Raw genomic sequence first — 13,179 nt, 5'->3', positions numbered from 1 at the left:
CATACAGAACTGGCCACCCAATCCTATCACTATACCCACTGAGCCTCCTGGACTCTTGTCTGGTAGCTCCTCTGAGGACATGCATCCAAGGGCCCTCTGCAAAAGAACATAAGAACAGCCATTCTTTGTCAAACCAATTGCAATAACATCCTATAGGAGATACTTCAAACAAGGTATTTTAATGGGGTAAAATGTCTCTTCTTCTTTCTGCAGCCCCATTGTATTTTTTTCTGTTTTATAAGATTTAAGCCTAGATGTTTGGATCCAACAAGCCATGTTATAAATTCAATGTCCTCAAGACTCTCCAAATTGCAACTCTTCATGCCACACAACAAACTTTTTTTTCTTTTTGAAATTCTAGAGAATTCCTTCAAAAAACATTTTTTTTAACATGGCATGCAGTTCAGTGTGGGGTGGGGGCTGAAATTGTAACTTAAAGCAGCTCTCTGGATCCCAGCTTTATTGTTTCTATGCCTTAAAATTAAGTTACGGCTAAAAGTGCAGAATAGTTATACTCATTATGGAGCTTTTCAAACATGTTTCTTTGGCTCTAAGGCTCTCATCCAGGCAATAATTAGTTTGGACCTAAACATTCTGTGCTGAAAAACACAGTTCATATAGCTGCATGACCAGTAAAGAAAATAATATTTAGACTGAGTGAGAGATTTTAAAACTAAATGGTTCTGAAACCCTGTGCAAAAGTTGCTATTAGGCTGCAAACAGCAGACTGTAAATCAACATATTAAGAAATGCGGCATAAAGTCTTGCAGAAAATAATACTCACAATCTCATCTCCCGGCAGCCAATATCCTTCTTGCTCAATACCAGCTTTTGATCCCTTACATCCCACTGTCAAAGTTTCAACAACAAGGCCATCTTTCACTGCTAAACTGAGCTGACGTGTGGTTTCTTTGGGATGCATACCATGAACCCGCGACATATACCTGCAAGAAAACAGAAGAGACATGTTAACATTTGCACACCCTCTGTCTTGTAAATGAGTCTATTTAAGGATTCTTACTCCATGTTCTTAGTTCCCCACCCCTTCTTCCTTTATTTTTTGCATCTGCCTCACTTTTCATACTCTGTACTAGTGGTTCCCAACCTTGGGTCCCCAGATGTCCTTGGACTACAGCTCTACAAATCTTGGCCAGCAAAGCTAATAGTGAAGGCTTCTGGGAGTTTTAGTCCAAGAAAACGTGGGGAACCAAGACTGGGAATCACTGCTCACAGAATGCTGCCTAAAGAACTCTGCAAGTTTTCTAACCAGGGGTTCAGAAACGCTGCCAACTCCTGACAATCCAAGCTGAAAATAAAATCTGGTTCCATCTCTATTCCAGCCGAAACACTTTCCAGTCACAGCTAAGAAACAGTCGGTAGCTTGCTTCTAAAATAAACTTATTTTCTTCAGGGGAACACAAACCTTATTTTGAAGGAAAAGAACTGCACTGTTAATGCCAAAAGAGGCAGTAGAGCATTTTTCCAGTCCATTCTGTCATTGCCTCTCAGAGTTTACACACCAGCTAAAGGTGGACTCATGCCTCCTGTAGGAAACGCCACTCTGCCCACTTGGACTACTTAAAGGCTTGACTACAGACAACGAACACTGACAACGGAAATCAGGGAAGAGCAAGTTTCAGTCGAGGAGCGCAACAGTCCTAAAGGCAATTCATCGTTTTAACCCCTTTAAGGCTGCTGGCAGAATGAGGGAGTGACTAGATGGGATGTGTGGATTGATAGAAAGTTTTCTATACCACACTGTGACACACTGTCCCAGCTGAGATCACTGTTCTTTACATGGAATATTTAATCATAGCTAGAAAGCACATTGGAAGTGTCCACACAGCACTGGGTCAAATTAGGTACAGTACACTTCTTACCCTAGAAGGTCACACCAGCCTCCCTTTAGTTTTGTTCAGTTTACAAAGTGACATCGTTCTGAACTGATAAGACTTGGCCATTTCTGAATTGCATCATTTATCTGACATAGCGCTATCTACAAAAATTATATATATTTTTAAAAAAATCAGCCCTGTGGTTATAAGCCGGAAAGAAGGAATGCTGAACCATCATATCCTGATCCACTGGAGACATCACCCTCCAATGTGATCAGGACACACCTTGCCACTGCCACGAAGGACTAAAATAGGTAATCACAGAAGCCAGAAAGAAACAACATAAGCAAAACTGCTGCAAGAACAACCATAACAACAAAGTTCGGTGAGCTGAACAAAATATATAGAACATGAATGGAAAGAGACCAGTTCTACTTGCAATTAGGTTTACATTGAGGTGGTGATACCATTCAGAAGGAAAAGGCTCCTGACTGCATTAAGCGGCATTCAGATACGTACAGTGAACAACAGTGCTCCCTTTGCTTCTTGGCTTCAAGCAATAAAGTCCAATGTAAATTCTCCATGTTTACTACAGACATCCAGAAGTTTCTTCACAAGGACACACATGTTTAAGTTTCTCTCTCTTTACTGATTCTCCCAAGGATTGATTTGGACAGAGGTCATGAAGGAGAGAACAACCTAAGCTGAATATAAATATGAATTTCCTCTCTTATTAATCCAAATGAAAGGGCTTGTTTTTAATTGGAAACAGTTGTTTAAAAAAATTGCAACCACTGCAGTAGACATTTTTAAAGCCATGAAATACCGGGGGGGGGGGATGACCCTTTAAAAAGAGGTTCATTTTCACCCTCTTCCACTCGGCTGAAGTCTCTTAGGAGCAGGATATATTTTATATGATTGGTACCACAGTCCCCATGCTTGGGGAGAGCAATTTGAAATTCTAATAACTGATGGGAGAAAAAAGAAAGGAGGAAAGGCAGAGTTGTTTTGGATACAAAATGGAGGCCCTTATTATATAATTGATGAAGTTCATTATTGAAACCTCCTACACACATTATTAATGAAAGGAGCTGACTTCTGTTCATATCAGACACAGATAAAGCAACTCCACCCTGCCCTTCTCCAGAAAGATCAGATTAACCTTACCTTGAAGGAAAGGAGCTTAAAAAAAGATCTGTGTTATGGTCATGTTCAGCCTCTAATCAACAGATTGGGAAGCATATTTCACTCCTTGGGCTGTATTCCAGTCAGGCAGGAGCAGTAAAGCTTGTATGTTTGCAGATGGGTAAGTAACATGACAGAGAGACAGATTTAATTCCCATAAGACACCAAACCATCCTTAAAACAGACAGGAAGCTAAAATAACCCTTCTGCAATATAACCTCATAGAGTTGGAGCAAGCTAATCTCCAATAGCTAAAATGAAGACCTCTCTACTGAAATAAAAATGTTCTTCTGATAATCTGCTTGTTAGATTCCTGACCCAGCCAGATGAGGTTTTCTGCCCACAGGGCACAGAAGGAAGCCAGAGGGAAATCTTAGACCAAGGCGCATAGTCTAGTGTTTATAGCTAAGGGTACGATCAGACATGCATTTATCCCACCATTTGGTCTGCTATGGCGATGGTCTGGTTTGCTCCTTTCTCCAGTGACCAAATGACATAACTGCTGGAGTGAACCAGCCCATCTCTAGAGTGTTCCTCCTACCCATACCTTTCTGTGTCTCTGTCAGGGACTTTTTTTTGGTGCAGATAGGTTTCTAGCTTTCTAAAAGCCTTTCTTTTAGCCTTCTAAAAGGCTTACAAGGTTGTGTAAGCAGGGTTCCTATGTAAGAGAATAACCTCCCCCCAATAAAAAAAATACGATAAAAGTAAGCAACCTTACCTATCTCTTCTATTTTAAATAGCAGCTAACATACCGTACATGTAATGCAATTCTGTACATTTGTCTACTCAGAAGTAAGACACTATGGATTCAGTGGAACTTACAGGCAACTGCATCAGATTTCAAACTCAGTTTCTTAACTATGTGAAAAAGCTTAAGTTTTAAACTCTTTAAAATGCTAACTCATCTTCATTAAAAGTGATCCAGGCTGCCTGGAATTTCTGTTACACAAACAAATACTAAAGATGCCAGCTGTTGTTTTAGTTTCATTATCCACATGGGTGAATTTATGAATATCTTCTTAAACAATCCTCCATAGCAGGTTACCTGTATTTTGCTGCAATGATTAATTTATTAAATTTATATTCTGATATTCTGTCAAAACAAGTGCCCAAGCTGGATAACAATAAAACAGAAATGAAAAAAGGCTATGTGCATAATCCTTAATTAATGTGGATAATACCTTTACGAACACACTAAAGTACCCAAAACAGTCAACTTTTCATGCCTTGAATGATTCTTACTTAGATCAGGCACTGCATAACTGCAAACATGCCCATTATGTTTTTGAGACTTTTCATTACCTCCTCTTTCTATTGCAAATTCTACACTGCCCAGCCTGAAGATGTATGACGGATGTTGCAAACAGCCAGAGTAGGCCCTATTGTTGATGTTAAATCCCTTGCCCTGAACAAGTTACCGTAATTGAAGGTTGCTACTGAGCATCTGAAAGGGTCCTGATTATCTCTATAATGAGAAAGGCAATCACTTAACTTCTTCAGTGCTGGGTAATATGTCTACACATACACACATTACTCTTGGACATGTCTTTGTATATCTCAGATTAGATTAACCCTAACCCTAACCTAGTTTGAGTTACATTAATCCAAACCTAACCCTAATCCCAACCTGCACATAGAGCAGACTTGTGAAGTGTGTTCACTGCATGTGTGGAGCTCCACCTCTGTAACTTGTCATCCAAGAACATTATGATGGAGCACAAAATATTAGTAGGCTCTAAATCAAGACTGCCAGCATTTGAGCTCCACCAGTATCACAATAGCCTACAGTCAGCACGGGGAGGAATGGAAGACCAAAAGGAAGTTGCATTCTGCAAGAAACCTCAACATCAAGTCCTGCCAGAATTTATGTAAAATCAGAAAGTCATATTATACTGCAAAGTGCTGCTGGTACTATATTTCATTGGGACAGAGAACTCATAATACATTATTTTACTCCTACATTATTTTTATTGGTGAAATAAAATGGAAACCTCAAACTTGTGTAAGCAAGAGTTTGTCAGCCTTACTAGCATGGGTTCTATTTCAAGAGAAACAGTTCTATTCATTTCACAAGGTTTCTCTCATCCTTTGAGAATCACAACCCCATTTGCATCGAGTCCCTTGTCCAACTTAAAACCATTCTGCATGCCTGCAACCAAATGGACTGCAACCGGACTATGTATGAAATCACCACAAACAGTAATTTACTGATAAACACAGGGGTTTATGTGTAGACTTGCATAGGAAGATAGCAGATGGAAAGAGAGTAAAATCTGCCTGATGTTTTTGCAGAAGCTGCTGATAGATCCTGTTTGCTCATGCTTTAAATAACTTAGGCAACACGCAACCCCACACAACGCTCATTATCTGGTCAGTTCTGTCAGAAGTAATGATTTTAATGCAGAGAAGGTTGCTTCTTCCAGCAATTAAATTCACTATATATTCCCACTCAAACACGTCATTAACCTGTCACTCAGGCAGTTATCCCACCTACACAACCCATGAATGCAAAGAACGTAAGCACTTATGCCCAGTGAACTCTTCTGCCATACTCGCCTTTCTTCAGAGTGGTGATCTTCTTGAGATCTACTACCTCCTTTACTTTGCAATGCTACACAAATGGACAGCTGGCAGACAGAACAGAGGCAGTTACTAAACTTTTCATCACTCATTCTGTATGCTCTGGTGTGTGTTTTGTGGCACTTGGCCTTGTTTGGATTTTACTGCATGTTTTGGCATGTTTATCGTGTGTGTGATTTTTAATTATCGAACAACAACAACAACAACAACCTTTGAACTGCAGAGCTGGAAGGAACCCTATGGATCATCAAGTCTAGTCCTTCTCAAAATCTCTCGCTACGCAGACCTAAGCCAGTGAGATATCCAGCAGTTTTGCTTATATTGCTCTGTCACTAGAAATGCAGATTATAAATTAACAAAATTAGTAGAAGGCAAATTAACTTCCTCACCCGTGCATAAAAAAGATCAGCAGGCAGACAGATACAGTATAATGCAAGCTCAGACACTCCCATATTATTGTTATTATTATTATTATTATTATTATTATTATTATTATTATTATTATTATTATTAGTAGTAGTAGTAGTAGTAGTAGTAGTAGTAGTAGTAGTAGTAGTAGTAGTAGTAGTAGTAGTTTTATTTATATGCCACATTTCTCCCAGCAAGGGACCCAAAGTGGCTCACAATATTAAAATTCACACAATTTAAAAACACAATAAATTAAATATTAAAAGATAAATTAAATAATATATGATTTAAATTACAATAGCAATAAAATACAAATACAATAGCAGGCTTTCCCTCCTGGTGTATCTTAATATTTACATTTTCACATCTTGGTTTATTGGTTCTATTGTTTTTAAATTTTGTAATGCCGGCCAGAGTAGACTATTCGTCTAGATGGGTGGGGTATAAATCTAATAAAATAAAAAAATAAAATAAAAAACAATAACATATACATTGTTATGGTAAAGGTGGATATACTACAAAAACAGCCAAAACACTGAAGGAAGAGAATAAAGAATGACAGATTTCTTCAAAGAAATGAAGAACCTGAAATTTTAGAAACTGAAGTGGAAGCTTCTCCCAATACATTTGGAAAAAATAAATCACCAGGAAGAAATGGAATGATACCAAAAAGAGCTTTCTCAAGATACGGAGACCAAATCTATTGAAATCATAACAAGGCCAACAGTTATGGAAATAAATAATGGCTCATATACTAGAAACATTCAATAAATATTCCTATCTTGAAGAAAGGAGATGCCAAAGATTGCATTTTCCCTGGAATTAATTTTCCATGTAAGGGAGGTGATGCTCAGGATTTTACAACAAAGACTTCTGCTATATTTGAAACAAAATCTGCCAGATGTTCAAGGTGGACTCAGAAAAGAAAGAGGCACTAAAAATGGTACTGCAACTACAGGTTGGCTACTGGAGAATACTAAGGAATTTGAGAAGAAAATCTGTTTCTACTTTACAGCAAAATCTTTAACCATGTAGATCATGAAAATTATAGATCATTCTAAAAGAAATGGATGTGCCACAACAGTTGATTGTTCTGATGCATAATTTTATATTCTTCACAAGAGAGTACAATTAGTGCAGAATATAGAGGAGCAGAATTATTTCCAGTAACCAAAAGTGGGAAACAAGGGTGGATTTCACCTCTACCTATTTTATCTATCTATGGAAACTTGGATTAGATTTGGATGAAGCAGAACTGAAAATTGGTGAAAATAACTTCGGTAATTTAAGATGCGCAGATGATACCATATTACTCTCAGGAAAAAGCAGGAACTTGAAATGACTACTGAGGAAAGCTAAAGAAGAAAGGTTTAAAAGCAGGATTACGGTCTAACAGTAAGAAGACAAAAATCATGATTACAGAAGAACTATATAGCTTTATTGATGACAAAGAAGGAACAGAAATGGTTAAAGATTGTTTTAAAAAAGGACTAAACTCATGTTATACTTTGGACATTTCAAGAGAAGACAACATTTGCTAAGACAAATGCTAGGAGAAACATAAGGTAATAGGAAAAGAGGAAGACTGAACATGAAAATAACTGGCTCAACAAAGGAAGCAACAGACTTTAGTCTGCAAGACCCTAGCAATTTCTAAAGCCACTGTAAGTCAGAAGGTGCTTGGTGGCATATAACATTATAAAGGATATTTAAATATATTCTAAGTATATAATTCTGTTTCCATCTCATTATATACTGTACCTCAGGAGCCTACCTGCATAGAGTAGCCATTTGCAAGTAATAGCAATGCTTCGTTTTAGTGACTAAGATGACAAAATAAATCAGGTTTATTGTTATATCCCTTCTTTTCCAATTTCTGAACTAAAAGTAGTTCAGTAGTTCCACATTCTGAACAATATTCTATAACAATCAAGTTCATTATAAATGAATAATTAGTCCAAACTAACAAAATAATAGCAATTGATTATCATTACTAACGGAATGATTTATTTCAAAAATCAGCACAAGAATATTTCATTTCTGAGGTCCTCTAGTCATCATCTTCCACCCTTCCTGCCTTAAGTATTTATCCCAGCAGCACAAAATGCTATGCCTTCTGCTTCATTAGTCAAGTGAATAGTGGGGCCGAGTTTATTACAGCCCAGCCTCCAACAGATTAATATGTTTGTTTTTCTGTACAGAAACTCCCCGCCGTGCACAAATAGGATGGTCTCTTGAGTTGAGAGTTGTGGCATCTCCTTGGTAGAGATAAATGAAACACTCATATAATTTATACATCTCTAGGGGTGAATAAGACTGTGTTGTGAAATATGTATTTGTGAAATGATATAAATAATAAATTGTTGTTATGTTCCATCAAGCCACCTCAGACTTATGGCAACCCATGAATGAATGAGCAATCTCCAAAATGTCCTTGTCGCCAACAGCCTGTTCAGCTCTTGTAAACTCAACCTTGTGGCTTCTTTTAGGGCTGTCCTTCCCAACGTGAGAGTCGTGACCCCCAAGGGAAATCGCAAAGTATTTTCTTGGAGGTCACCTTATACAGTGGTGCCTCGCTTAACAATTGCCTCATTAAATGATGAAACCGCTTGACGACGAAGTTTTTGCGATCCCATATTTGGCCTTCCTCTTTTCCTCCTGCCTTCAAGTTTTCCAAGCATCACTGTCTTTTCCAGAGAACCTTGCTTTCTCATGATAGTGTCCCAAAGTAGAACAGCGTCAGCGTCAGTTTTGTCAATTTTGCTTACAGAGATAGCTTAGGCTTGATTTGATCTAGGACCCACTTGTTCATCTTTCTGGAAGTCCAGGGTATCTGCAAAGATCTCCTCTAGCAGCACATTTTATAAATAATAAGTTAAATTAAATTAAAATAAAATAAAATAGATATTTCTTACAAAAAATATAAAGAAATCTTAGAAACAATAAGGCAAACAAGGTGATTTACCATTATGGAACTACTGCAAAATAGAATTCCTCACTTTTGCTTTTTTTGTCAAAGGAATAAAATAGGTTATCGTATGACAATGGTTTTAACACAAGGTCCGTGGGACAATGTGTGTCTTGTAACGCTCGGCCCCATACAGTAAATAGACCCAGTCCCATACAGGAAACGCTATGCTTTGTCCCTTTTCCCTTCACAGTAGAGGTTTCAACAATCCTGAGGACTGGAGAGGGCATTGAAACTGTACGATGAACAGGCAACCTTTGAGAGCCAACCATCAAAACCCTATTCAGGCATGCTTCTCTGAGATCATTAAACACATGAGGAGGGTAATGTTCTGGTCCCACCTCACCTCCATTATCAACACTCATAGCAAGAGTCCAGCCAGAAGCAAAAAGCATCCTGTAGGTATGGTCATGATACATTAGAACCAGAACTTCAGGAACTCAGGGTCTTGTTTTGCGACAATGCTCTCCACTTCATCTTTGTCACTCAGACACAAGGGAGGAGCTGTGTCTAGATGACCATCCCTTACATTTTTATGTATGTCAGGTAAGAACATCTGACTAGGGCTCTTATTTTCCTTAAGTGTCTGATCAACCATATCTAACTGGCAGCAATCTCTGTATCAGCCTGTTCCTTACACTGTGACGCACTATAAAAACAACACAATAACACCAGTACAGTATCTTATTCAAAATGGAGATATATTTAGATATAGAAAAGTTATATCTATACTATATATAGTATTTTAATTGTATTTTATTTGTTTTATCTTTTGTTGTATTTTATTTGCTGTAGGTTGCCCAGAGACCTTTGGGTAGAGTGGGTAGCATATAAGTTAAATAAATAAATAAATAAATATACTATATAGATATACTATATTTTAAGTACATCGTAAATTTTATTAAAGGCTGTTGGATATGTATTTCCACTTCACATTGCTATCACTCTTGTTAACTGAGAAAATGGGAGGGTACACTGTCAAACATATCTATATCAAGGCAGAAGATGGCTGAAGTTCTGGTTGCTATTAATATGTACAGAAACTCACCAATCCACTTACCCTTAAGCAACACAAGTATATCCACACATATACAGTATTATCTTAAAATAAACCCAGGCTTCTCACACCACCATTCCCATCATTTTGAATAAGCCGAGGCTGTGGATATTTTCTGTCTTATGTACATTTAGATTCAATATTAAGCCACTCCTTGTCTCAAGAGAAATAAGATGTTCTTTCCCTTAATAAAAATAAATGCAAGAAAGCGAGGGATGCCATATTACTAGTTTAAAAACAACTCCTCCTGTGAAACATCCGTGCAGATGTCCTAGTGAACTCTAACACTCACAGACCCTTTGCTTATTAGTAAAATAGGCATGTCATGTGTGAATACAATCAGTGTCAAACAGGCCCAATGGGTTGTCAAAGTGACATCCCTAAAGTATTCAGGGTAGTCTTTGTTTTATGAACAAAATAATTATACAACTTGCACACAAAAAAGCCAAAACCAGCAGCAGCCATCAGGGTGGATCTGATTTAAATCAAATTTTAAAAAAAGATTAAAAAATTAAATTGTGATTTGAATCAATTTGATTTTTAGTCACCCTGGGGGCCATAGACTATACAATACATGTATGCCGGGTTTTGGATGCCTCTGAAGCCAGGTTAGAGATGGCAAAATCTGGCGCTTCACACAAGGAAATTGACATTCTGTCTCATATAGAAAGAGCTCATGATGTATACACGTGTCTGCCTTCTCCAGATATATTGCTTTTGTGTGATAAAAGAAAAAGCGAGGCAGGACTTTTCTTTCAGCAAAATGAATGTACTTCAGTTGCATAGGCTGCAAAACTTCACAGTTTATCATGCAATCCTGCCTTGTATCAGTAGATCCTTGACCTTTCTGTAATCTTCTTAAGAATTGAATTTAATTTAACCTGGCAGATAAATAAATAAAAAGTATATCGACTGACAAAACAATCACTAGCTCCCTTACATTTCCCTCTCTGTTAAACAGTTGTCTTGACAATCTGCTCACCTGGAAAGCATTTGATATAGCCAGCTAACTGCAAGGCTGTTATCGTCAGATTTTTAGATTTTAACCTACACAGAAAGGCACGATGAACTGTTTAACAGACACCTGTCTGGACAAGCTGATGTTTCTATCTTAGTATCCCTGCCCATTTCAGTCAATGACCACGGCCTGCCTATGCAATATGCTATTTGCTCAAAGAGGCGCCTCCAGCTTCCGTAATGAATTCATTGTACTACGAGCTTCCTGTGAGCAGGAGAAGCCCCAGCCAATACCAGTTTTATCACCTAAATGGCACAATAATTTCACACACTGCAAAACATGAAAAGAAGTGACTCCCTAGAGCAGAGAGGGCTGTGCAATAACGGCTGGCTTTGGAACAGGCATGCAGATGTCAAATCTCTCCCTAACAGATGACACACACGGTACAACTCACAGAGCAACCCAGGGCACTATAAGCAAGGAACTGCAGGAACCTGGGTGTACTATGGACAAGAAGCATTCTGGAGCAGAGTCACTCCTGTTTACAGCAACAGCACACACAACTCATGAACCCAAGCAGAACTGCCATGTTTATGTGCTTCTGTCTCAATGAACTAGAAAAGGAATCCATTGTTTGTTTAAGACAGGGGTTCTGGGTTTTTCACACTCCAGCCTATGACTACATAGAGACATGGCTTGACAACTTCCCGTTCACTGCTGATAAATGAAGAGATTAGACGTTTCCGTTCCAGGTTGGTCATAAACTATTTTGCCAGCTGGCAAAGCTAGCATTCTGTAGTTGGTAGAAAGCACCTTTTTGTTTGCTTATTTATTGAAAACATTTTTACTCCACCTTCTCCTTAAAAGGATCCAAGGCAGCTTACATGATTAAAAGGACAATGTTTAAAAGATTAAAAACAGTAAATACACAATTATTAATAAAGAAAACCACAGCAATCAATATCACAAATAGGCTTGTCCTCCTTGCAGAGTGTGTTTAGGCACACTATAATTTTCCTGGTTTGAACAGAATGACAAACAAAAGTTTATCACAAAATATGAAAATGAAACATCTAAACCACTCTCCTTACTACAGGAAAAAAGAAAATGCAGTGGCTCAGAGTCAGGGTGTCCACCTGTTTTCTCCAGAGAATTCATTCTTCTTTCCCCAACCATTTTACCCCCAGAACATGTGAGATGCATTCACTGAGAGATAATGCCTAGCCCAAGATCTCACATGGAGCTTCATGGTTGAGTTGGGATGTGAACCTGGATCCATCTCCACTCACAGTTGGATAATTTAATCATACTGCAGAGCAGGATGAGAGGAGTTCAGTATGGACATAGAAACAGCAAATAAAATTTCCTCACAATTGAGCTATTTCCACACACTGAAAAATCGTAAGATGCATCTTCTCCAAGGCAAAGCTGGAAAACACCAGAACACTCCAAATACACCATCGCTGTATTGGGGCTCTCACTTTGCATTTAACAGGAAAACTTTGGCACTTTCCTCTGTCGTGCCAGATGCTGTTGACTGCAGGAGACTGGCCTAAAGTCAGGACTACAGGCTAAATCCAAATTAACCAATTGTTTTCTTTCTCCTGGCTCTGTACCCAGCCCAAAGGTTCAACAAAGTAAAACAAGAATACATGGGTTATTATTATTTGTGAGAGGGGGGAAAACATTTCTGTGCTACACCATTATCACTGCCGATATGTATTTTTTTTCTCATAATATTTTTATTAGTATAAGTTAAATAACACTTACTTTGTAATGCGGTCAATATTAGCAATTTGCTTCTGATTTCGGATGATCTCTATAGCCGCCCAAAGATGCTGGATAGCTTTCGTATCTGCCTGCCGCCGTTTTGTTAAGCGTGCCATGACCTCTTTACCTGTTTAGCTGCAGCAGAGAAATAACAATCATTAATTATAAAATGGATATTATGATTACTATCTCGCACCTGCCACAAATGAGAGTACACTGGAAAGTATATCTACTACAGCAAACTGATTTATACATCATTGTTAAAGCCCTAAGAAACAGCACTTGTGTGGGTACGTACTTTGCTATATAGGCAGCCAACTGCTGCATACAGAGGGACCTCTTTATTCCTCATAGTCTCTACGCTATTTTTGCCACATGAACTGACCCTTCTCAGAAACAGTTGAGCCCATAGTAAGGC

At 38.2% G+C, this 13,179-nt stretch overlaps 1 protein-coding gene across 23 annotated transcripts in view; it reads right to left on the bottom strand.

The window, feature by feature from the left end:
- ZMYND11 (zinc finger MYND-type containing 11) overlaps nucleotides 1–13,179 on the bottom strand; it is a 99,197-nt gene that overhangs the window by 43,678 nt on the left and 42,340 nt on the right. For 11 of the 23 annotated variants that reach the window (XM_020779699.3, XM_020779702.3, XM_020779700.3 and 8 more), the window contains 2 exons: nucleotides 12,762–12,896; nucleotides 785–944 (listed from right to left, as the gene is read on the bottom strand). In XM_020779699.3, coding sequence (XP_020635358.1) covers nucleotides 785–944; nucleotides 12,762–12,877 — 276 coding nt within the window. In that variant the 5' untranslated portion in view covers nucleotides 12,878–12,896. Of the gene's footprint in view, nucleotides 1–39; nucleotides 97–784; nucleotides 945–12,761; nucleotides 12,897–13,179 lie in introns of all 23 variants that reach the window. The other 12 variants (XM_020779692.3, XM_020779701.3, XM_020779698.3 and 9 more) reach the window with 3 other exon arrangements.

The sequence above is a fragment of the Pogona vitticeps genome, chromosome 6 (genome assembly GCF_051106095.1).
Source record: "Pogona vitticeps strain Pit_001003342236 chromosome 6, PviZW2.1, whole genome shotgun sequence".
Taxonomy (NCBI): Eukaryota; Metazoa; Chordata; class Lepidosauria; order Squamata; family Agamidae; genus Pogona; species Pogona vitticeps.
Note: the sequence above shows the minus strand (reverse complement) of the source record. Positions and strands in the feature narration are given on the sequence as shown.